Below are 26,370 nucleotides of genomic sequence, written 5' to 3'. Positions count from 1 at the left end.
AGTAACCTGAAACCTGTAAACAACTTAAGGTAAGTTTCTTTTGTCTTCTACTGTGTGTTGTATGCACATTGAGCAATTTTATGGTGCTTGATGTCTATCCCAGTTAAAAGTGAAGATTTTTTTCATCTATTCAAAGTTTTGGGCAATATTTATCATTTTTATTTATTTATTCATTTTAAATGAGATGGTTTTATACTGCAGGTGGCTGGAGACCAATCCAGGGTGTACACCACTCCACCTGCTACAAATCAGCGAGGATAGGATGAAGTTCACTTGCAAAGCTAAAGAATGAAGAAGTGTAGGAGATTTTATGTGCACCATACAGTATGCTGTCTGTTTTGATGCAGTGAGTGCCCCTTCCTGTATGTCTTTGTGTCACAGTTAATCAGGATGAGCTCCGATCACAGATCAGCCATTGCAGCTTTAACGGCCTTCTTTCTTCTGCTTTCTGTTTTTCTTCTCCGCACTGTTGTCACAATCACACTTGGTGTGTTTGACTCCCTTTCTTCTACTACTTCTGTGATAGCATGCCCTTACATGCAGTCTGTCCTCCGTTTTATCCACATGTTAAGATTGAGGCCAGTGATGGTGCCATCTTCCTGTTCTCTCAGCTTATCCCCTGTTGAGCGCATAATGGGATCTGCAACCTGCAACCTCCCCAACCTTATACTGCCCTTTCTCCTGCAAAGCACTGGAAGCTTTAGAAGGTGACCTGCTGGACTTGATTAAGGTCTTTCGATCTGACACACACACCTTTTTTTGCAAAAGGTGTCAAAAAATGTCTATTTAATTTTTTTAAAAAAAGTACTGTGAACACATGTATTACTGTCTAGTCAATTCAAAATGTGAAAGGGCATATATTACTGTGTATAGATTGACTATGTGGAGAGTAAAATATTTCATGATTAAAGAGCTAACAAATACAAATTCATCTTTTGAAGAAATTGGAATGTTATTTAAACAAAGTATTTTGATCGAGAAATGAGAAATTTGTCTTTTTTATTCATAGCTCCTACATTTTTGTTGAATGATTATTTACTATAATTACGAGTGTAATACAGGGCAGAATATACTGTGTTAGCATAGGTTACTGATAGACGATAGTAAAAATTCAGTTCACATCAGCACCGTAGGAGCTGTCAAATATTTAAGGTGCCTCCCCAGGTTGCCTTTTGTATGGTGATGTAATAATTAATACTAAAGTAATAATGGATTAATAGGAAATGTCTCCAGCATAAATAATGGCATTGGTGTTTTTATAGCATTAGAATCTATACTGCTACGGTTGATCTGGTCTCCATCCTGCATTTCCTCAAAAACTGAACCTGTAAGGATGCATAATTAAAATAAAGCGTCATATGTTTTCAAAGGCTGTTTACATGATTTATTATTCAAAACTTTCATTAAAGTAGTTTGCTACTTAGCATCACGGGGAAATGTGTACTCGTGCTGAAACATCCTCTCAGACATGTCTGGATCATACATCCAGTAGGCATCGGAAATCTTGTTTCCAAAACAAATCTGAATAAGATGTAAACATTACAATACATCAGGTATTTTCCACAAAAGGCAATATATTCAAAATAAGATTGTATCTAAGTCAGGTAAAGACTGAACTGGATGCCCACGTTTACAGCTGCAGCTTCCAACAGTTTGCATTGCTTTGATCGGATGAGGTCGTCGTCATGCTTTACTCATCCCAATCTGGCTTCGAGTCTAGGATTGGGCCTTAACCTACAGGTGGTGCGCCTTAATCCAGTTAGAGTCGGGCAGCCATTGTGGAAAATCCTTGCAGGGCTGTGTCACACTGTGGATCTCGTCGTCACCAGCGGCATGCTGGGCTACCTGTAGACCCTCAGGTAGGAAACTACAGTGTTTACTTTTTTTTCTAGTGTTGATGTTGATTATGTTGATGATATTTAGTGCACAAACTGCCAGCAATTCAGTCGCCTGATGCCCTGTTGCAGAAGTGGATTATTCCAATCAGGCTGATAAATTTTGACAGTGGACACAATACTCAGCACAAGTGCAAATTTGAACCTTATTCTTTCTCGGCCTTTATACTGCTTGAGTTGCATGGAAGACAAGAGGGTCCCTTTTTACCACTTAGTCGCCTATATGTGAAGCATTCGTAGGATGCAAATGCTTTGGTAGATAAAATATGAAAGTAAATGCAAGAGCAAACATTGGACTAAAAACATGTGCTTCATCACATCTCCTCAACTGCACTGAAGGGCTCTTTATCACTCAGCTGAATTATCATCATTATCATGAACATTATTGAATCTCGACAGAGGACGTGTGTGTGTGTGTGTGTGTGTGTGTGTGTGTGTGTGTGTGTTTGCGTACATTTCAATAGGATGTTCAACTGGGTGGTGAAAGTGGTACCCCATCCACCTGGATCTCCTCAAACGGATGCAGTTAGCAAGAATCCTGCTGGGGTAAACATACACACAAACACACGCACACACACACACACACACACACACTTGACCATGGATGACATCGTTTTCCGTCCTCTAATTGTTTGGTCAGAGCAAGCCATGTTTGACGAGCCAAGCGTGGCTGTTTTGATCTGAATACATGAATATATTTATAAATGTTTTCATGTTTTTGTCAAGCTATTTCGTAAATATACTCCAGATGATGTACAGTATGTGGTTCAGTTACATGCTAATATACAGTTGTCCCTCGCACATCGTAAGGTGTCTTTCATTTAGTGCAGGTTTCAGGATTTTGTTATGTGCAGTACAGTTTCTTCTTTTCTGTACGTCTCCATTATTTTATTTATTTCTAATGAAGTAGCTATTTTGGTGTGACTTGACCTCTACAGCGGCACCTCCTGCCAGTAGCCTCAACTGACACAGTCACTGTAAACCAAATTGGCTTTTGCTATAGCTAGGAAATAGCCAGCCTACAGTCCATACTCATCTGTTCACTTGCACGTCTCTCAACAAAGCAGACTTGCCCTTTAAATGCAAACACATATTCAGTCATAGACTTAGTTCACACTGCAGGTGAATTCCGATGTTTTTTTTCTTCCCGTATGTGACATGTATCAGATTTTTTTTCATGCACTGTGGACTGTGCGATACAGACTTTTTCAAACGTAACCTGGGCCTCTTTCTTATGTGGGAATAAATCGGATATGTATGCGATGCGTCTGCAGTATATCCTCAAAATATTTCGACCTCCTCGCACCTCGATACTCTGGGGATATGAGATAAGATGAACCTCTACATGCATGCAAAAACAAATACCTGTACCTCACATGTACTGCATGTAATGTATCGGTTGATGGTGGTAAAGTGTATGCATGACATTTTAAAATATGATTGAATAATACCTGGATTCTACTTTGTGCATTTTGTCTGTTGCGGGGATTTCTCTTCTCAACACTTCTCTCTGTACGTCAGATTAAACAGGAATGCCCCAAAAGCAGAGCTGGTGAGGATTCTAACATGACATCATGTTTAATTTCTTGTGTGCGTTATGATTATTCTAACACCAATTATGCAACACAGCCAAAAGTCCTCCACTGAAGGGTACAGGAGATGCCTCAGAGGACAGGTAAACTTATTTTTTTAGGTCTTTCAATAATTATGAATATGTGTGTGTTTGTGTGCGTACTGTATATACAAATAGAGTATTTTATGCTCTCTTCACACCTGCTCCACAGTCAGTCCCAGGCGGGAGTCTTAGGTTGGCTGTCTAATGGCTTTGCAAGCACCCTGCCTCAACCTGCTGGCTCCCCTCACCTCGACAGCAAGGTGCGGTGTTCAAATGCTCTTGTCGTCTATGAATGAACACAATTAGCATGACCTGATGAATTTTTCATTCCGTTTCATTCAGTTGCAATGTTTTTGATAAGTGTAAACCATACCATGTAATGTGTCTAAACTGGACAAACAAAAACAGAAGAAAAGACCAAAACATTACTGACAGATGTGGCATTACATACATAATACAAACTGTTGCCTCAAACAGGTTAAGATTTTCTGCCTGTTAATCATTCTATTTTCATTTTCTCTCCACCAGTCTGTTGGGGATGGAGAAAGGTAAAGTTTTAACCAGCAAAGTGCCCATTCTTTGGATGTTTTTAGAAAGTCAATTTCTTGATGCTTGTGTCTCAGGTCAGGAGTGATGGAATGGGTCGCTCAAAGTCTTACAAAGGTGCTGCCACAACCCGACGACAAGTACAGAGAAGTCAACAATGGCTACCAAGAGGAGGTTACAGAGGTGAGATGCAAATCTGCACTTAAGCTATTTAACATCGTCTCACAGGCTTCCAAAACCAATACCAGCTATCTGGGTCTTTGTAAGTTCCAAAACAATTGAAGAATATGTATACATAACAATAAAATAAATGTCCTCGATAATAGCATGCGAATGAAAACACTATATTCTATTTTATTTGGTTTTTTCACACCACTTTTTTTGCTCCAGTGGGTGAAGGTGGGATTTTCAAACTTTAAAGTGGATCAGTCTGAGCTGCAACCTAAATTGTGGGTTCAGGGAATTTAGCCGGGCTTTACCCAATTAGGAAATTGACCTACAATTTACATTGTGTCTGTATTACGGAGCCCGCCTGCAATGTGTGTGTGTGTGTACTTGTCCTCCTTGGTGTAACTACAGAGGAAAATTTAATGAATAGGAACAATGGAAGTTACACCATGTAAAAACGAACGCTCACATTCCCCTAATGTCCGCCAGGTAATCATTTTCTTCCACTTTGTTTGTTTCCCTTTTAAATGATACATTCCGCCTAAAAGGTCTGTAATAGAATTACTTTGAAAACTGTAAGATTATTTTTATCATCCTAACTCACATAATTAGTCTGTTTTTTTAAGATTCGGTCTTTGACTAAACATTTTTGGATCATTTTACAGAACGTAACGATTGTACAGGTGCTTTTAGCACTTTGGAATGCTAACGCTCGCATTGACGCTAGTTCTCGCCCAACGAAAAGATTGGCCATGTGAGTGATTTTCAAGCTGCTACTATGATTACCAATAATGCTTTACATCTGTGTTGTTTTTCTGTGTGCGTCTGTCACAGGTGTATGAAGTTGCAACAATGCCAGGTACGTGTCAGTATGATAAATAGATACAGGTGGTCCTCATCGTTTCCACAGTAAACCACCATTAGTCATTTCGAAGTTACAAATGTTATATTTTACCACAAGAAGACAAGCAAAATTATGCCCATAATTAGTGTTTTCATTGGTTTGTTTTAAATTCATAACACAGATGTGTATTCCATACAAATATTAATTTCAGGTAATTATGACTTTACTAGTGCTCGTGTTAGATTACAGCATGTTCAGATTCATGTACAAAGTTTTACTAAAATTAATAAAATTGAGCTGGTCACCCCCTGTAGATTACACTGTAAATATTTTCTTTCACATTCAATTTTCCAAAACGTTGTTCTTCAATGTTTAATTTTTAAAGTAATTCTTCAGCATCCATGTGTCCAGATTATGATCCGCTCCCACACATCCCAGTTGTGGAAATGCTATCAGAAGATGAGGAAGAGGAGAAGGACAGTCAATCCGCATTCCCCCCAAAGTGAGTGTTATTCAGCTCTTTCTTGCCGTCCCTTTTTAGACCTTCACAACAACAACAGTAGATGTGACTACATTTGTCTTTTTCTGCTGCAGCGTGGTGACGTGGATAAAGCAGAAGATCCCTCAACCGGTTCTAATCCCTGCAAGTTCCGTCCCCATTGAGCCGAAACCCCAAAACACTCCCCGCTCATCTTTGGACAAAAGTACATACTTTACGTTCCTTGGTGGGAAGACTCACATCTTTTCTTGGATATCACAGCTGATTTTATATTTTGGTCACTCATTTGCTTTTTTCTCCCATTTCATGTACTTTCTGCCGCAGTTCTCTCTCCACCGCCTGAATCTCTCAGTGGAATCTCACTGGACATTGATAGCAAGGCCTCAGCGTAGGTTGCCCTCCTTTAGTTTTCCTCTCACACCCTTCATTTTGACATTTCCATTCTTCTTTTGTTTTTATTACTTGAATTCCTCACTTTCTTCGATTTCTTCTCATGTTCTCATTCTTTACATCATTTCCTTTCACCTATTTGTTCTTTCTATTCTTTTTCTTCCCCCATTTGCGGACTTTGTTTTCAACATCGCAGACTTTTTCTGCTTCCAACATTTCATACTTTGTATTCTTCTCCACATTTTTCATTTTCAACTTTTTTATATAATGTATTTTTTATTTGAGATACTTTGTTTCATGTATTTTTCTCAAATTATTCTTCTCCATTACGTACATTGGTCTCTTTTACATTCTGTAATTTTAAGATTTGTCTCATTTATTTTTATCTGTACAATACGTATGTACATACTGTATGTGCATATGTCTTGTTTTTTCTTGACACACTTTGTTTACATATTGGTACGTGGTCGCGGGGGGAATCTATCCTGACTTCGGGCGAAAAGCACACTACACTCTGAACTAGTCGCCAGTCATTGACAGGGCACATGTAGTGACGAACAACCATTCACACCCACATCTGCACCGTCACCGGGTGGGAACCGATACCCGCACACATATACCCCGACACCGTCAGCGACTTGGCTTTAACTTCATCTACAATTTCTCCCTTTGTCTCTCCCTAAGTGACGAAGTGAATGTCTGTTAAATCCAAGGTTGACATGCCATAATTCACAAACACAACACTGCTCATCTCCAAAAGAAGATTGTAGCTACAGTGAAGCATAATGGTGGCAGCATCATGCTTTGGGGTTGTTTTTTCTCCAGCTGGAACTATGACCTTTTGCATGGTGGGGTGGGAACTATGAAATGTTCCAAATAACGGTCCAGTGTTACCTAAGAACATTCAGGCTTTTGCCAAGAAATCACCAAAAACAAACAAACAAAAAAGAAAACGATTGGTCATAAAATAGTCTACTGAAATAACTAAAATAAATGTGAATTTAATGTGAGGCTCTTTAAATGGTGGCAGTGATTGGTTAATTCTGAATGGAACCACTTTACAGTTACAAGAGGGGTGTGCACAATTGTGCACCCGCATAATTTCACTTGTTTACTCCCCCCACCCCCTGAAAAGAGTACATTATATATATACAATAGTGTACATTAACGGTGGAAAAAGAAAAAGTTTTGGAAAGGTTAAGCATGGTCTCATTTTTTTATAACGCACAAACCTTGCATTTTATTAGGGGTATGTCCACTTATTATATTCAGTGTAAAAGATATGAATTCAGAAGCAGAGGTTCATTTGAGTGTCTCTCCACAGGATGGTGGGCTGGTTTGTTTCAGGGCTTGGCTTAAAGCTCCCTCAGCCTGTTCTTCCACCCCAAAATGACATTGAGGTAAGTTTTGGCCTTCTCTTTTTCTTGTTGACCTGCAGTCATGCATCTCTTTGTTCCTTCTCTGCACATTGACTCTAACACTGTGTGCTCTGTTCACAGGCCACGGCAGACATTCTAAAGAAAGGTGAGTTGCGCTTCGTACAAAGTACTCAATAGAAGACAATCCCTTCTGTTAGCTAATTGTTTTCCTCAAATGCCACAATTCATAGTTCAGGACAGTCAAGTGCAAGTGCACCAACAGTAGTTGTACTGTATACCTTTTTTTTTCTTTCTTCACAGTCAGGACGTTCGGAGCCTAACTCAGTACCTCTTCTCCTTCTGTTTCAGGGGGGAAGGCGCTGCGAGCCCCTTGAACAGCAGGAGGAGACGGCTGGGGGACGCTACCATTCTCACGCCTACATATAGACACTTAGCAACACTTAGCACGAAGCATTGTGGCACTACTGCAGTTTCTTAAGACGCACGCAATCAAGGCAGCTGGAAAACGAATTTTCAACTCACCATACTGTACTCAATACAGTTCAATATGAATGTATAGCATTTGTTTGAAAGTCGTATTATGTTCATCAGTAAGTAACATATTCTCCACTATTCACGCCCACTTTCTCCCACATTTCAAAATCATGTTTCTCAGGTTAATTGAAGACTTTTAATTGTCCATAGGTCTAAATGTGAGTGAGAAAGGTTGTTTGTCCGGATGTGCTCTGCAACTGGCTGGCAACCAGTTCAGGGTGTACCCCACTTCTTGCCCAAACTCAGCTGGGGTGGGCTCCATCTCATCAGTGAGGTGTGAGGAAGAGTGGGACAGAAAATGGACATTCCCCGTCATGGTTTTGGAGGATTTTATCTCTCATTCTCTTTTAGTCCATAATATTAAACTCTATACACATTCATGCCTCTAACTCATATCTAAAGGAGAAATAGCCCAAAAAAATGATGACACACTACATATCGTAAACCTCGTGATTTAAAAAAAATATACTGGTATATACTGTATATATATAATTACCTGAGTACATTTTGCACATTTCTGACAAAATAAAGAACTAAATGTATGCTTAATATAAGTAAATGGCAGCTATGCATATATTTTTTTGTGTTATTAGTTGGACTACATGAAAAGTATATTTTATTGAAACCATGTACTCTTCATTACTGCTGATTGTTGAAAAAGACGTGACATATTTGTTATCTGTTATTCACCGATAACCGAGTTCATTAGACAGTTTTGTGGCTGTCCATTAATTTATAAAAATAAATGAATTGCAATAAAATACTGCGTACTAAATAAGGTCTCTTTTGATGCACTTGATCTGTCGTTTTGGCCTTGAACTGTGAAATGTGGCATGTGGGTGTGTGTTGTGTTGTTAGAGTTCATTCATTCATTCTCAAATTGAGACAAATACAGGTTGTTTAACAAGCTGTCATGCAGACATGCTGGAATGATTAAAAACTCACTGTATGAGATGAGCGTGGGGTTTCTCGTGTGACTCACCCTATCTCACACTGAAAAATTGTAAAAAGTTCACTTTCCTCTATGTTCTCTCTCTACACAAAATGACCCTGCCGTCCTTTCTTAGCCTCTACCCAACTCAATGTTGACATGGTGTTAGAAGATGTGGATTCAGACAATGAGGGCCACAACACCTCAGCCCACACACAACAGACCACAGCACAGAGGAGACGGTCCAGTTCCCCCATGCACCTCCAAGGGGCTGGTGAGACAAACCAAGTACTGCAAGCATCCCATCCGGCTTTTGCTCAAATTCTTCAGGAGGATGCTGAGACCCAGACAGGCCGCTGGACACCGTTCATGGAAAGCATCAGACGGGAGGCCGAGGACGTGGCTTTGGCCACCATGGAGGAACGGTTGGTTATCTATCATAAGGGTCATGATTACACTTTTTATTAAGACTTGCAATTGGGATTTTGTGTGATCTGTAATCAAATCTACAAGGGACATTTAAAATAATTTTAAAAATCTAAATGGAATAGCAGAGTAAGAAGCACACTCCAGACTAATCAGATTTTTGATTGATTGTTTTCAAAATCGTTAGTGCAAGGCCATACGCTATATGTCAGGAATGGGCAACATAAATTCTGGAGGGGGTCACAATTTATAAACCTCATACTACTTTCCATTTGAAGCCCAAATCTAAGTTGGTATAAGAGTGGCTCACACCCATAACATTCAGCGCAAAGTGTTTTCTTAGTTTGCAGCAGGAGCGTGTGGAAATGGCTCTCATGGCCGCAGAAGTGGCGAGACAGACAGCCGAGATGGCCGTAAGACAGATGGCCAGCGAGGGTCAGTCGATCAAACTCTCATTGGGGAGCCAAGAGCTGCTGGAAGAGCCCGATGCAGAGTATGTGCTCCTTTTCTTCAGTTTGTGTGTGCGCACATAGTTGACACATGACTTGGCGCACTGTTTTCAGACTGCAAGTTTTACAAGAAGAGAGACGAGTGAATCATCAAGTCATCGCGTAAGTTATAGAAGGCTGAAAGGAAAGTCACTGTAGGACCCTTGGGGGCACTTTTGCTCTTTGTGGCAGATACCTTGTTTTTGTACCATTAATTTTTGCACAAAATGAAGGCGATTCACAACACTGTCAATATGTGGATGAAATACAAAGTCTGATCAAATTTTAAATGAGAGCAATTTAATTCCCTCTGTTGCCAGTCTATTCCAAATCCCATGGGTGTCTTGTTATGTGACCTGGGCATTCGCTGCCTCAGTATCACAGCATCATGCTTTAGCGACCGCAGCTTCCCTTGGCAACAGCAGAGTCCGCCCTCCCCCTCTTTCACGCACCAGCCTTCCCTTCCTCTGTCCCCGCGGTTCCCACAGTAACCTGAACACCTGCTGCTGCTGTTGTGTATGTCCTGTCACGCAAAAGGGAAAAGAGAGACATACAATGGAATATTTAGCTCATAGGTTTGCTAGATTTTAGGGAAATCTCTCTTTTTTTCTTTTCTTTTTTTTTTAAACGAACCTGCAATCATAGTTTTTATGAATCAGACGCCTGATGGGTTTGTTTGTCAAAACCAACGCATCATGAACATTGGCGGTTAAAGTGAGTATTACGTAAAACGTGACCATAGCCTTATGTCATCAGTTGATGCCTTCTATTGAATCCTAGTCTTACTTTGCCACTTTGATTATGTCACTATTCTGAATATCCTATCGTATTTTTTTTTGCTAAATATGACGGCTCAATCACCTGTTGCCACTGCTAATATTGCATAAAATTAATCCTGGCTAAAAGTAGGGGAAGTCCATGTCCACACACACTGCCCTATGCAATTTACTAATTTTGATTTATTCATGATAAAGACAGAGGGAGTAATTGTATCATCATTGGATGATTACTGTACAATTCATTCATTCATTTTCCGATCCGCTTTATCCTCACAAGGGTCGCGGGGGTGCTGGAGCCTATCCCAGCCGTCTTCGGACAGTAGGCGGGGGACACCCTGAACCGATTGCCAGCCAATCGCAGGGCACACAGAGAGGAACAACCATCCGCGCTGACACTCACACCTAGGGACAACTTAGTGTTCACTCAGCCTGCCATGCATGTTTTTGGAATGTGGGAGGAAACCGGAGTACCCGGAGAAAATCCATGCAGGGCCGGGGAGAACATGCAAACTCCACACAGGTAGCCCGGAGCTGGAATTGAGCCTGGTACCCCTGCACTGTGAGGTCGTCGCGCTAACCACTGAATCACCGGGCCGCCCTCGTAAAAAGCACTGACAACCATTTAATGATTGTAACCAAGGTCTCTATATTAGTTGGCACACGCATGCACACTCGGCGTAAGAATGGGCACATCTTGATTTTTATGCCGGGTAAAATGACAAATTTGGTGACGGAAAGTTAGATTACACTTTTGACGAGGTGGAACCAGGAACAAGTTGTGGCACAGTTGGTGTAACGTGACTTTGGTGGATTGGATCCAGGTGCATGCAGACAGACTCTGCACTCCGCTGATATGTATGGTGACGTCTGCATGAATCGAACCCTATGGATCATTCTAGAAATCAATTCGTTGAATGCGTTATTATTATTATCATCTTTAATATATTTTTAAAAGCACCTCACTGACAGCAGCACAACTGCTGTGCATGCGTGTGACGCACGATCGGTGATAGAACGCGGTCTTCAAGTGTCCACTTCACAGTGACCAACTTTACATAATCTGCAAGTGTAACTCTTCTTGCAATAGTTCCTTATAAATGTACTTTGCACATGCCGATGTCCTGCATAGATTCCAGAAAATCCATTATACCTCTGACAAGTAGATTGCTCGCCTCTCCTAAGGCTGAAGTTAAAAGGAATTAGGGGAGCCACGAAGATTGGCCAGGGATCAAGTTGACTCTATTCACTCCAACAACAGTGAAATCGCCCATTTCTAACTGTGCCTATCTACCATCTAATTTTTTTTATATTTTTTTTATTGAACATAAAACATATATACAGTAATAATTTGACAGAAAATAAGGTAGATAAAAAAAGTAAAAAGAAAGAAATCAATCTTCATTCAACACAGTTATGTTCAAGGGAGTAGGAAGAAGTAAAAAACTTATCTAGTCCTACCCCGTTATGTGATTGTATCTAATAAATCATTTTTATATCAATCAGAAAAGAAAAAAGTAAGAAGAAAGAAGTCTCCATTAAGGCTCATACTTTACCCTTAACCGTGATATTTTTACAACTTTTGGTTTGTATCGGGATTATATACTTCCACACCCTGACACTCTTGTGTCAATTTTCTCTTGTATTCATAATGGATATTTATATACCTTTCTCTATCTATCAACTTAGTTCTGATTTATCATTATATTTAATGTTTTGAATTTATCATTTTAACTCTGATTGATGTAGGTTGTTTGTACTATTTTTTTGAATTTGTTTTTGAACTCAGCAAGCGATTTACTCATTTTCAGGTCCGTTTCGAGATTATTCCACAGATTAACACCTTTGATAGATACACTTCTTTGCTTGATGTTTGTTCTTGTTTTGAGTTTTTTGAATAAGTTGGTACCTCTTAAATCATAGCTGCTTTCTCGAATTTCGAAAAACTTCTGAATGTTTTGGCAGAGCAGGTTATTGTGTGCTTTGTACATTAATTGGGCGATTTTAAAGTCAACCAGGTCATAAAATTTCATCGTATTTAATTTGATAAATAGTGGATTTGTGGGTTCCGTATATTTTGATCTATTAATAATTCGAATTGCTTTTTTTTGTAGGTTGAGAATAGGGAGTGTGTTTGTTTTGCAGGCATTTCCCCATATTTCCACACAGTAGGTCATATATGGTAATAATAATGAAGTGTATAATGTGTACAAAGATCTCTTATTTAGCACTTCCTTGGTTTTGTAGAGGATCACTACGGTTTTGGCTATTTTTCTTTTTACGTTATCGATATGTGGCTTCCAACATAGTTTTGAGTCTATTACTAATCCGAGAAACTTGGTTTCATACGCTCTTTCTATCTCAATTGAGTTTACCACAATTTTAGCTTGGTGTTTGATTGGTCTTGTGCCAAAAACAATTAACTTCGATTTTTTCAGGTTAAGTGACAATTTATTTCTGTCGAACCAGTTTTTTAATTTGTTTAATTCGTTTTCTACGGTTGTCAGGAGCTGCTTCAGATTTATTCCAGAACAGTAGAAAGTTGTATCATCAGCAAATAGGACACATTTAAATTGTTTTGAGACCTTGCAGATATCATTTATATATAAGATGAATAGTTTTGGACCAAGCACTGACCCCTGAGGAACTCCGTGAGTGATTTTCAGTTGATTCGTTTTTTTATTGTTGAGTTGCACGTACTGATATCTGTTTTCTAAATAACTTTTTATCCATTTATAAGCTACACCTCTAATGCCATATCTTTCTAGTTTTTTCAATAATATACTGTGATCTATTGTGTCAAAAGCTTTTTTTAGATCTAGGAAAACCCCAACAGTAAATTCTTTGTTGTCTATATTAGTGGCTATTGCTTCCACAAACTCCATAACTGCCATTGAGGTGGTCCGTTTTTCCCTGAAGCCATATTGATTCTCACTTAACAGCGCATGCTTTTGTATAAAGCTATCAAGTCTGCGAGAAAATAGTTTTTCTAATATTTTTGAAATTGTGGTAGTAGTGATATTGGTCTATAATTTGTAAACCGATGTCTTTCTCCACTTTTATATAACTTTAGCAATTTTCATTTTTGATGGAAAGATACCAGCTTTGAATGACAGGTTGCATATGTGCCTGAAAGGTCGCACTACATATTCTATAATCTGCTTTATTATTGTCATATCAATAATATGACAATAATAATACCAAAAGAAAGAGAATAACTCCACCCATGCGCACAATTAGACTTTGCGCTAGACTGGGCATGAAAATCGGGCCCCATGTCTCTATCATAGGACGAAGACATATTTATTTTTAAAAAGTCAAAATAAAAAAATAATGCTTTCTACCTACAGAAAAGAGGAGCTTCTTGCTGTTGAGGAGCAGGAGGAAAGCAGAGCCGAGGAGGAAACCATAATCGAAGAAGGTATTTGCAGTCATTTGCCTAAATTGCCTAAAAAGGACATCTCCTCCTAATATTTACAGTGTATGACAAATGCATTTTTTTATTCCACGTAATGCAAAATTAAAGACAAAGGAGGGCTCGAGCAGGAGGCCAAGCCACGAGCGATTTCCCCCTCTCCCCCTCCGAGACCTGAACCAGTGAAGGCCCCTGAGCCCGAGTGTGTTCAACAAACAGTGGTCCAGAGCAAAGAAGCGGTTTTACAAGCTGAGCCTGTAACCCAGCAGCCACAGAAGGCTGACAAAGACATTCAAGATGCCAAGACTGATGAAAACGTAATGAACACACCTGCAATGAACATAACATAATTACTTAACTGTTTTAGCCATATGACACACATAAAGTTACATCGGTGCCTTGAGGTATGAGTGACTCGGCTGTTTTTCAAGATACAGACATAGCTCATCCGAGTTTTTGCTTCGACTTGTGAGGGCAATTTTAAGATATGATCATGATTCTGCAATTCCATTCACTTCACAATAAGCTTGCGCATGATGTAACTCCTGGCGCTCCTTGACCGCACGCCGGTGTCCAAAAAATACACGGCCTTTGAATCTCACCTTCAAATCTGGACTTAATTTCCATGGAGAAGGGCAACGAGCAAAGGCTCTCTGGGGCAGGCTACACGAGGAGCCTTCGTAGGACCCCGACCGCATAGGGTATTCAGAGGACGTAGCCTACAAATTTGGACACAGCAAATGGTGGAATATGTTTCATTTGAACAGATAATATAACAATAATTACAGGCATATATTCTTTATCCTCTGTGAAAAATTGCTAGTGTTACAACATTATACTGAATCAGAGCAGTAGTAAAAAAAAACTTCTTGGCATGCGTCTGCACAACTTTATTTTACTACATCCCGGCAGCCAACGCGTGGAAGGACTTTGCGGCTGCAGAATAGTACCGGTAATCAAAATAGTCTTCTGGGTTTTCTTCGAGTTTAACTTTCTGTGGGTATAAAAAGATGAAGCGTCATATAGCGGGATTGATTTGTATGTTTCGTCTCCTGCAGGAGGATGCCACTGAAGATGACTGTGGGGGTAAGTGTTTTTGGATGTGGCTCATTTTTACACAGTGTGTGCCTTCTCTTTGCTGTTGTTGCGCTAACTGACGGCAATTCCACGACATTAACAGAATAGGAACGTATTGAATGATGTCGTGAGCTCCTCTTGATCAGGAGCCCGACCTTAAATTGCTCACAGTATATGTGCTATCCACTTGTCTCCTCTGTAGTACCAGTAAGCTGCGATGCATTTAAGAGCTGCCTGATGCGTATCCCCCACACCTCAGAGTGCCTGGGCAATATCAACGCCTTCTTCAAAGAGAACGGCATCTCCCGTACCAAGATCCCTCCCATGCCTAAACTACCCACCGAGCTGTCCGACATCACCAAGCATTTACCCTCTCTGCCGCCTGAGCTGCGCCAAGAGCTCTCTCAGATCCGCCTGACACAGGTTCCTCGAGACATTGCCCGCAGTCTGAGCGAGCTCTTGCCCGCAGCCTCGGCCGCCACCTCTTCAGTCGGTTCCGGTCTGACCGCGATCTACCAGAGCTTGGCAAACATTCCTCAGAAGTTCTCCCAGTTTCCCAGCAGAACGCAGGAGTACCTTGGCAACATCCGGAGCCGTCTCAACAGCCTTATGCCTCACGATGCCTAAGAAACGACAACAGCAAAAACAAAAGCAGGACCTGGAACTCAACCCTTTTGCTAGACAAGGCCCTCTCCCTCCTCCGCACCATCAGCTCCGCTCTCGCTCCCCGTCTCCGTCCTCGCCCAACGGCAGCGCTCTTGACTTGCCAAATGTCCCCGCCTACCCTCGCCTGCCGCCGATTGTCAGCCCCCCGTCCAAGCAACTCAACTCGCTGCCCCGCCAGCTTTCGGGTCTCTCTAACCCGGCCTTCTACATCGAAGATGACTCAAACATTTCACCAGTAAGACGCACAGGTGAATCAGTGGACCCCAAAATTCAACTTTGTAAAGTTACTAATCGACTTGGTTATTGTATAATAGAGTTCAATTGAAATCTCTAAATCACTGGTGTCAAAGTCAAGGCCGGGGGGCCAGATCCGGCCCGCTACATCATTTTATGTGGCCCGCGAAAGCAAATCAAGCATGTCGAGTTCCATGATGCTGACCATTTTGAAGAGTTCATCTCAAAAATTGCTACTATTACCTAATGAATGGTTAATGTTTTTGTGAAACAAAAAAAACAAAACAATACTTTGTCTATTCCAGACAGGTTTTTAGGACAGTCCAGAAACATAGCAACTCTGAAATACAGGCACCATATTGACAGAAAATTGTCTGGCATCCATCCCTGTACTGCACACAGTGTCTGGGGGTTGCTATAAGTGCTGTGGCATTATAACTGTATTGACACCTGTGGTAATTTCCTTCTGGCTTAATGACAGCAATTCTTAGTATTATATCTATATCGGGATATCTATATTTAGAATGTATTGAGCTAGCTTTAGTTCTTTTACATCGGTTCAAGAGGACACATTTTGTATTTATTGAGGGTGGCAGAGCTGAGCCAGATGATCCAGATTTATTAGTTTATTCGATGAGCTATCACAATACAATTATAGCTGGCCTAATTCAGAGGTCCTCAAGCATTGCAGCATGTTCTTTCATAAATCTTCCCTGCCCCATCAACTCCGGTTTGTGTATATGTGTGCTGATCTACTTCGTGGCTCTATTTTAACACCCGCCCATAACATTTTTCTCTCTAAACTTCCACAGATAGTTCTCTCATCAATCTCCGTCCAGCAGTCAACGTTGAGGATGTCGACTCACACCGCGAGAAAGTCTGGGGGGAAAAAGTGGAGGTACTACTCACCCCGCAGGATCCTAGACTAACAACACTCACTGTCCCCGTGACCCCAGCAGGAGGTCGACAGAGGTGAGAGTTAAAGACAGCAAAAAACTGTATTTATGCAATCCTGACAGTAATTTGAGAGGCTAGGCAGAGATTAGAGACAGATACATTTTTATTATAATATCATGAAAGTATTTGTGTATTTTTATCCTTTCGCCTGAAAATAGTTACATGGTGCAAGTATTTGAAGAATTACAGCATAAAAACAAGATTTATCAAGTGTTTTGTCTTCAATGTTAACCATCTCTCATAACTGCAATGAATATGTCTCCCTATTTCGCATCCGCAGCAAAGGAGATAAAGAGTAAGGCGGCCTCATGAATGTTTGAATTGTAGTAGTTTTCTGTTCAGCATCCATTTGATGACTGTAATGGGGCCGGCAGTGCGCTCTAGACATAGTTGTCCAGCTTCACTGCATCCCTGCAGTAAGACATAGTTTCATATGGATACATCACTGCTTGCTTGTCCACAAGTGAAATATTTCTGTCCACAGTCCAATGATAACCACTTCATTTGGAATTTCATTTTTAAACTTGATCAGCAGTGATTGGAATGAAGTGGTTTACAGTTTCCTGTGTTCAAGTTGTCTCTTCTGCCCTCTGCTGTCCCTTCTCCTGCAATGCTGTCTTTTTTCAAAGTGTCCTGCAGATGCCATGTGTGTGTGAACATTGTACAGTATGTTTAAAGTACCATTGAAAAAGGACAATGTAAGACCCTAAAATCAAAACAACGCACACGCTCTTTGCAGAACACAATTTGTCGTCATGTTTTGTGATGTTAAAATGAGTTGGAACGCTTCTTGTGCTGTTGTTGTTGTTGTTTGTCGTCATTGTGACCAATATGATTTTAGCTACTGTTGATTAGCATAAAGAGGCAACAGTCAATAAACTGATGCATTAGCATCAATGTGTCAACCGCTTCATCCTTTTAACTTCTTTTGATTTTTGTCTCTGGGTTTTTTCATACTCTCATTACTGTTTATTAAATATTGCTCTAATCATGCACAACAATAGTGGAGGAAATCATAGGACTATCTAGACAAAGATGTAAGACCTTTAATGAACAATCTATCTCCTCCAGGGTCTCCCTATCGTGTCCATCCATCACAGTGTGTGACATGAGACACTGTATGAAAGAATGACAAAACTATCTCAAACTATTCTTACTTAGTAGGAGGCTGCAATCTCAAAGTGAGGATGATGATGAGGAAGCAAGCATCCCGGTCAGAGCCTGGGCCAGCCAGTCCAGCATTCACAGCTCCGATGACCCGTGAGTGCCACACAGCAACACACATACATGGCAAATAGGAGGCGTCCTTATGATGACATGCGTCTTATTTTTGAAGCTTGCGAGAACGTCCGTCATCATCCGCCAGTCAGACCAGCACAGCGGTCAATAAGCGTCTTCAGGAACTGGTCCGCATGTTTAAGGAGAGGACGGAGAAGGCGAAAGAAAAACTCATAGACGCTGACAGCTCTGACGACGAAAGTATCATCCTCTGTGAGTAACATTTTAATCTGTCACTGATTGCACCTATAAGGTGTCAGATGTATGTATCCATGTCTCTATGCATCTATGCACGCATGTGGTAGAAGCAATGTGGTTTTTGGTCAGGCTGTGGAATGCTGGACATGCTCTATAACCTTGACAGGGTCCTCAAGGGTGCATGGGAAATCGCCAAACCAGTCTACATTTCTTTTGTGGACTTGGAGATACCGTTCGACCATGTCCCTTGGGTAGTTTTATGGGGTGTGCTTGGGGGGTATGCGGTACGACCCTCCCACTGATGTCAGAGTTTCATCCTCATTGCCAACAGTAAATCAGATTATTTTCCAGTGAGGGTTGGAAGCTGTCAATTTACCAGCAGCCAGTTTATTCCACGGGGTGTCCGGACTCACCCTTTGAGGGAGAGTGAGAAGTGCTGTCATCCGGGAGGGACCCAGAGTCGGGCCGCTGCTCCTCCGCATCAAGAGGAGCCAAATGACATGACTCGGACATCTGGTTAGGATGTCTTCTGAATGCCTCACGAGTGAGGCGTTCGGGGCACATCCCACCGGGAGGAAGTCCCGGAGATGACCTCAGACACTCTAGAGAGGGTATATGTCCTGGCTGGCCTGGGAATGCCTTGGGATAAAGAGCTGGACGAAGTGGTTTGGGAGAGGGAAGTATGGGCTTCCCTGCCAAAGTTGCTAACCCTTCCAACCTGAAAAAATGCATGAATGGATGGGTTTCATTCTACTGTACCGAATTATTGCCATAACACTCCAAATGTAACTGCATAAAAAGTAGACTTTTATGTCACAAACACTCTTCCCCCATGACCTGTGTCCTGTCACCAGCTCCTCCCAAGGCCCAAGGGCTGCAGCCTGCTCCTGCTATACAGACTGTGGACAGGGAAAATACTGAGAATGTCCCTGGTCCATCAGGAGGAAGCGCCAACAGTGAAGCAGAGGAAGAGCAATCCGACCGTCAGGTGAAATCCCCTCAACGGACACGAGCCTATGTGCGCTACCGCTTCCCCGCCAGCATCGACCCTTTCACTAGTGAGAAAGCCCCCCTTTCCCTCCTCTGTCACCATCAGCAATGCTCCTCAATGCAGTATTACCATGCTCTAGCTTAGCAGTGGAGACATTTTCAAACAAGATGCTACTTCTTTGTAATGTCATCATTGTTTCAATCTCCTCTCCTCCATCCTCTCGATGTGTGTTTCTTCCCACAGATTTAATGTATGTCCTGTGGATGTTCTTGGTATCTCTGGCGTGGAACTGGAATGTGTGGTTCATCCCAGTACGTTGGGCTTTCCCCTACCAGACACCAGGCAATATTTACTACTGGCTACTGACTGACTACCTTTGTGACCTTATTTACATCCTGGACATCACCGTCTTCCAGCCACGTCTGCAGTTTGTCCGTGGAGGCGACATAGTTGTGAGTGCTAGTATATTCCGTAATTGCTATCTAAAATTATTATTATTATTTTTTTGTCTTATGTTCTTACCCAGCTTTTTAAGATCTACTGAGAATATTTTTATAATTGCACATGTTGTCATTTCTCAACAGTGTGACACAAAAGAAATGAGAAAGAATTACATGAAAACTAAACGTTTCAAGGTAAGACTTTATATGTTTCGGCACTTGGAATAATGGATTTTTTTGGGGAGGGCGGGATTTGAACGAATTGTAAAAACAAACAGTATTTCACAGCTTTCAGTTGTTCGTTCTATATGTGCCCTTGTGATTGATTGCGGACCTGTCCAGTAGCAAGCTGTTATAGATTCCAGCTTCCTGGCTCCCCAAACATGATAAACTGTTTTGAGAATGGATAAATGGATTGATATTCTTAATTTCACATTTTTACATCTTGTTTTCAATTTTGAAATTTTATGATATCAATCCTAATTGAGAAACAACCCAGCAGTGAGCCTTTACTCCATGTGTGTTTCAGTTTGATGTGGCCAGTCTTGTTCCGCTGGAGCTCTTCTATTTCAAAACTGGCATCAATCCGCTTCTGCGCCTGCCCCGGTTACTCAAGGCAAGCATTTTGATTTAAAAAATAAAATAAAATAAACATCTTATGTACATCATTAGCACTGAAAATAATAGTGTTTTCCGTCAACGTTCACTAGATCAACTCTTTCTTTGAATTCAATGAGCGTTTAGAGGCCATCTTGACCAAAGCCTACGTCTACAGGTGAGCTATCTTGATCTTAACGGTTAGTCCTGTTCTTCTCTTCAGCAGTACATATCCCTCCAGGAATGTTTCATCAGTTGTACATAAGAAAAAAAATCCCCCACAAAAAGTAACTCACCACTGTATATTATAACAACAACTTTGCCACTCGTACAGATATCGTCACAATATGTACCGCAATTCTGCGAAATATCAATGGGAACATTTGGAGCCAGTCTTCTTGCACATTAAGGATTACAAATGAATGAAATAAAGGTCATAAATTGAGTGTCTGCATATACTTGGAAGTTGGATAATACTGGTAGCTGAGGCTGTTGCATCAATACTCAACCACCACACAGAAAATTGGATACACTATATGCACAAAAATGCACTGTGCCTTCTGCCATGTATTTTGTCGTAGAAGAGCATTTGCTTGTTCCGACTGTCAGCGTACATCATTGGCATACATAAATTAACAAATATAAATTATTTATAGTACATCATTTATACTTTTCGGACCAATAAAGTGTACAGTGATTGGGAATCACTGCCACCGCAATGATACAACACAACTCAATTTTAATATTTTGTCCCACAACAGTTCTTTATCCTCACCTTTGGTGTCCTCATGAATATCAGCGTGATCGTTTCTGATCGGTTGTTTTTTTTTTTTTTTTTTAGGGTGATCCGGACCACCACATATCTTCTCTACTGTCTCCACTGCAACGCCTGCCTCTACTACTGGGGCTCTGCCTACAAAGGACTGGGCTCCACTCAGTGGGTGTATGACGGCAAAGGCAACAGGTTGGTGAAACAGACGTTACAATGTTTCTGATTCAGGCAAGAAAGACGGCAATCAAACACTTTGTACATTAAGTTATGTTAAGTTCATGCAACCTTGCTTCTTGTCAATGTCTTCTCGCCACAGTTATATTCGTTGTTACTACTTTGCGGTCAAGACCCTTATCACCATCGGGGGGTTGCCAGATCCCACAACGCTGTTTGAGATTGTCTTTCAGCTTATCAACTACTTTGTGGGAGTCTTTGTCTTTTCTATCATGATTGGGCAGGTAGGTTTTAGAAAAAAATCAAATAAAATCACAAATTTGTAACACAGTTATAAAATGAGTGCATTTTTTTTCTCAGATGCGTGATGTAGTTGGTGCGGCCACAGCTAGTCAGACATACTACCGTACCTGTATGGACAACACCATTAAATACATGTCCTCATATCGCATCCCCAAAGATGTCCAGAACAGAGTCAAAATGTGGTACAATTACACCTGGCAATCACAAGGCATGCTGGGTAAGGAAATGAGACCTTCGAGTAACATAAAAGTTAACAGCGACACGTTACAGTTTTAACTTTTCACCAATGTCTGCCTCTATTAAAGCTGTGTGAGCTCCCTGTTACCACGTTAGCTGTAGGATTACTTGTACTTCATACAGAGAGCGACAAGAAAGACATGATATTGAGAAATATGTCTAATATTTTGATCCTCTCCTGCAGGCTCATGATGAAGCCAAAGTATTCCAAATAGTTTTCAGTATGATGTAGTGTAGTTCAACACCGCTACGCAACAATAATGAACACGTCGATAAATGAAGACCTTTCTGACGGTGCCGTTCAAAACTGAACATTATGACATTTGTAAAGGCAGAATTCTCTTTAGATCATGTAGGTATAACTAATTATGTGGCACCATTGATGCATGTTGGGTATGTAACAACATACAATATGCAGAGACTAATAGATGTCCCAACACTGTCCACCATCCAGACGAGCAGGAGCTGCTGACTCAGTTGCCAGATAAAATGCGTCTGGACATCGCCATAGATGTCAATTACTCCATCGTCAGCAAGGTCCCTCTCTTTCAGGTAGAAGCCTTTCAGTTTTATTATATTGATGATCGCATGATATGTCTTTGCAAAAAAAAAAAAAAAAGAAATACAACACAACAGACCAACCTAAGTCCCAGTTGAATGTGATTGTTCTTCTTTTTGACAGGGCTGTGATCAACAGATGATCTTTGACATGTTAAAGAGCCTGCGCTCAGTTGTTTACCTGCCAGGGGATTATGTCTGCAAAAAGGTGCGTTTTACAGAGGTTACCAAAGTCTGGAAAAACAGAACAACCCCCCCGCCCCCACCTCCACACACACACACACACCTTCAAGAAATTATATATTGTTGAAAAATTAGAATATTAATAAATAATGTTGGCAGCCCGGTGGTCCAGTGGTTAGCGCGTCGACCTCACAGTGTAGAGGTTGTGGGTTCGATCTTGGCCTTCCTGTGTGGAGTTTGCATGTTCTCCCAGTGCGATGTCCTACGAAAAGTGTCAATTGCGAATTGTTGTCTGCCTCTATGTGTCAGTCCTGTGGATTGGCAAGACATCAGTCCAGGTTATAACTTATCTCTCAGGTCATCCTATTTGAGGCTCCAACTGTCACTTAATACTTCTCATCATTTTCATTTTCGTCAGGGCGAGATCGGTCGGGAGATGTACATCATCAAGGCAGGGGAGGTGCAGGTGGTTGGAGGACCAGATGGGAAGACAGTTTTTGTCACGCTCAGTGCGGGCTCCGTCTTTGGCGAAATTAGGTAAAGGTGTTTTAAATGTGCTTGAAAAGACCCAAGTGTCTATTTATTCCTTCTGCCTCACTTTGATTGGCAGTTTGCTCGCAGTGGGCGGGGGCAACAGGCGCACCGCCAACGTGATCGCTCATGGCTTTGCCAATCTCTTCATTTTGGACAAGAAAGACCTGAATGAGATTTTGGTTCACTATCCTGAATCCAAGAAACTGCTGCGTAAGAAAGCCAGGTATGCAAAAGATGGCTCTTCTCATGACCAAAAGGTGGAAAGAAATTAAACTTAAAGGAAGTTACAATGGCTATAAGAGGGAGTTGATCCCCAAAGAACAGATAATAGCTTCTTGCAAGGTCCCTTCTCATTCTTTCCTCACAGGAAGATGCTCACCAAAGGGAAGAAACCTGAGCCCAAAGAAGAAGCCAAGCAACCTGCCCAGGTCCAACCCACCCCTGCCAGGCCCGAGACTCCCAAGTTGCTGAGAGCCGCCCTAGAGATGACAGAGAAATCCGCCGGACTCAAAGGAGCCATGGCTCAAGTCAAAGAGAAGACCAGCAAGTCTAGCGTCTCGCTGCAGGTCAACACATATACCGTATCAAGCATTTTAAATGCAGAAGACACTGAAGTAAAATTAGAAAAAAAGAATGGTGCTAAAGAAAACGAAAATAAAAATTGGTTTTATTATTTTTTTATTTTATTCAATTTAATGTGGTTAGGGTGGCAGCTTCACACACAGATACACAGTCGTGGGTACACGGCGGTCTCCAATTGCACATGTCACATGTGCGACCACCTACATCATCTGCAAGGGGAGGTCTTGCAGTTTACCTGTCAATGTCATGCACCAACCTCAGTCAGTCTATTTGTGTTTTTGCAATGTCAAGCACGCTTTGCACTAAACTGACGCTGGGAACAAAAATAGGGCCCGTGATGTACAGTATTTATTCAAGTGTAACCACACTAGTGGAGTCGAGTATTTGAGAAGCTTTCTCTTCTCTTTTCCAGGCATCCATCTCGTCTCCGCTTCCATCCCTTGTCTCCACGCCCTCAGCCACTCCCGCCAGTTCCACCACGTTTCTCTCCACCTTTGCCTGCTTCAACGACAACTCGGACTTGTCGTCGCTCACCCTTATGGAGGATGCGCTGCCAATGGATCACAGGCAGGAGGGTATGAGTGAGGAGGAGGAGGATGATGAGGGTGGGCAGAACGTGTGCCAGAAATAAGAACAGTTGGTCAATGTATGGGAAGAAGCAAATGACATGCCGGTGCAACCAAAGGTCAACTTTGAAGGCTTTATGATTCACAACAGATGGCAAGCTGAAGGGGGGAAAATTAAGGGCTTATAGCAGGAACGAAAGTCAAGTGTGTCATATCCTATTTACAATATAGCAGTGATTCCCAACCAGTGTGCTGGGGCACGTTAGTGTGCCGTGAGAGCTCTAACAGTGTGCCGTGGGAACTTATCAGATTTCACTTCATCGGTGAGAAAATTATTTATTAATAACACATAATGTAACTTTGTCCCTCTATCTATGCCAGCAATTTATAGGGACAGAAAGAATAAATAAATGATCTATTAGATGGCAAAAAGTATGAAATTGACATATGTATCATCTTTTTGTGACAATTCTGTTTATTGGTGTGCTGTGCAATTTTTATTTTTTATTTTTTACTTAAAATATGTGCCTTAGCTCAATTTAAGGTTGGGAATCACTGCAATATAACATATTGATGTTGACGCTTGTGTTGGCAGATGACTCACAATACTTTGACAACTTTGCTTTAAATCTGCTTTGAGTCCGATTCACTGAGCTGAATCATTGTTTGGTCAATCCATGAACAAAACCAAATGTCTTTACACACCCTCCAATCGGGTATTTGTTTTTGCTGTTGTTGAAAAATGTTTCCTTTTTTTTGGTAAATTCAAGTTTGCCTTACTTTCATTTTATGTTTATGTCAGTAGCGTACACTGCTGATTTTTTATTTACGTAAATGATATACAAAAACAAGTGTCGGTATGTGTGTACTGTATATGAACATACTTTTATCATATAAAACCAGGCTGTGAGATAGTCGTACTATTGATTTGTTTCATTTGTAAAATAATGTCTTAATGACTGTTTTTTGAATGTCTGATATTGACTTGTTAATGGATACATAATGTGAAAATTAATTCTATTGATGGTTTAATAATTAATACAGCCACAAATCAGTTTAAAAAGCAATTTACAATCCAAGTAGATTGTTTCTCATTGGGGTGTGTGTTTGTGTGCATGCATGTTTAAGTTTATGTAGGCTGCATGAAATGATCATCATCATCATATTATTATTCATATGTTGTGTGTGTATCATAATGATGTCTGTCAATTGTCCTTCTGCAGTCATTCCAACAATTGGCATGTGAATTAAACTTCAAGCAACAATTGTTTTAATTTACTTCTCCTTTTTAAAAATATTTATTTATTTCATCCATCCGTTTTCTGAACCACTTCAATTGTGTTAATTAGGCCAAGTTGATGCAGCTTTTCCATTTCCTGTGTGTGCTTGTGGTGACAGCAGAAATTCCAGGTAATGGGGTACAGTTTCCAGTAACTAAATTGTGCAGAGTATATAGCCTGTTTGTGTGGTTAGCAGTGTGGTTTCATTGGTTTGACTGTCTTTTAAGGACCCCCATAAATTGAGCGTTCATTTTTTCCCCTGAAACGTATCAGAGTACATCCTCGAAATCACCTCACCACATTAAGGTCAATTGACTTAACCAAACAGTTTCACCTTTTCGCATCACAAAAAGTAGGCACTACCACTGACGGCTACACGATACAAATTTCACTTGGTTGAAAAAGCTAAAATATAAAAACCTGCTAAGAATCACTACAGGCAATTGTGAGATTTTTTTTTAAACATTGGTGAACAACCAGTGCTTTAAGTGGGGGAAAAAAAGTGCAGATAAACCACTTATTTTATTGTTAAGCGTAAATATAAGTGTGTGAATGTGAAATTGTGGTTTACATATCCTTGAAACCAAATTTAACCTTTTCCAAGAGAGATGAAACAAGGAACCACAGCAATATAATACAGACGCTTATTCTCTAAAGCTGATTTCCAATTAAGACTTGCAAACCTGATTTTTTTAATTAGACAAATATATAAATGGGTTATGGTACAACATGTAACGGGCATAAAAGTTTATTTAAACGCCTAATTTTTATTATAAAACCCGAATTTTCCAGTGTCACTGGTAAATCCGTGGAATAATCTCGAAACGGACCTGAAAA

At 40.8% G+C, this 26,370-nt stretch overlaps 1 protein-coding gene across 5 annotated transcripts; it reads left to right on the top strand.

The window, feature by feature from the left end:
* Positions 1-1,689: 1,689 nt before the first annotated feature.
* LOC147206002 (uncharacterized) lies at positions 1,690-25,518 on the top strand. Of its 5 annotated transcripts, XM_086110083.1 has the most exons (37): positions 1,704-1,859; positions 2,360-2,441; positions 3,417-3,447; positions 3,525-3,570; positions 3,680-3,770; positions 4,039-4,058; positions 4,134-4,239; positions 5,059-5,083; positions 5,480-5,570; positions 5,663-5,793; positions 5,892-5,955; positions 7,282-7,357; positions 7,457-7,481; positions 8,938-9,226; positions 9,571-9,720; positions 9,791-9,838; positions 13,842-13,912; positions 14,018-14,223; positions 14,965-14,992; positions 16,696-16,855; positions 17,121-17,135; positions 18,002-18,100; positions 18,177-18,331; positions 19,171-19,374; positions 19,551-19,759; positions 19,892-19,942; positions 20,277-20,363; positions 20,458-20,522; positions 21,186-21,308; positions 21,433-21,574; positions 21,651-21,810; positions 22,285-22,382; positions 22,513-22,596; positions 22,990-23,108; positions 23,182-23,328; positions 23,473-23,671; positions 24,100-25,518. In XM_086110083.1, the coding sequence occupies exons 2-37, from the start codon at positions 2,361-2,363 to the stop codon at positions 24,316-24,318; spliced, it is 3,915 nt and encodes a 1,304-aa protein (XP_085966209.1). In that variant the 5' UTR covers positions 1,704-1,859; position 2,360; the 3' UTR covers positions 24,319-25,518. The 5 variants fall into 5 exon arrangements, 4 of the variants coding, with proteins under 4 accessions (XP_085966207.1, XP_085966206.1, XP_085966209.1 ...); XR_015100801.1 differs by lacking the exon at positions 24,100-25,518 and having other exon boundaries at positions 1,690-1,859; positions 23,193-23,328; positions 23,473-23,619; XM_086110081.1 differs by having other exon boundaries at positions 1,701-1,859; positions 18,005-18,100; positions 19,551-19,942.
* The last annotated feature ends 852 nt before the right edge of the window (positions 25,519-26,370 follow it).

This window comes from Hippocampus guttulatus, chromosome 4 (genome assembly GCF_054856545.1).
Source record: "Hippocampus guttulatus isolate MCC_2025c chromosome 4, RoL_Hgut_1.0, whole genome shotgun sequence".
Lineage (NCBI taxonomy): Eukaryota > Metazoa > Chordata > Actinopteri > Syngnathiformes > Syngnathidae > Hippocampus > Hippocampus guttulatus.
Note: the sequence above shows the minus strand (reverse complement) of the source record. Positions and strands in the feature narration are given on the sequence as shown.

What these genes read in the sequence shown, in the direction of transcription:
- LOC147206002 (XM_086110080.1), top strand. Translation starts at nt 2,361, where the DNA reads ATGTTCAACTGGGTGGTGAAAGTGGTACCCCATCCACCTGGATCTCCT. An exon ending in TCTGTTGGGGATGGAGAAAG is followed by an intron (nt 4,059 to 4,133) that starts GTAAAGTTTTAA and finishes CTTGTGTCTCAG; the next exon opens with GTCAGGAGTGATGGAATGGG. An exon ending in GTGAATCATCAAGTCATCGC is followed by an intron (nt 9,839 to 13,841) that starts GTAAGTTATAGA and finishes TTCTACCTACAG; the next exon opens with AAAAGAGGAGCTTCTTGCTG.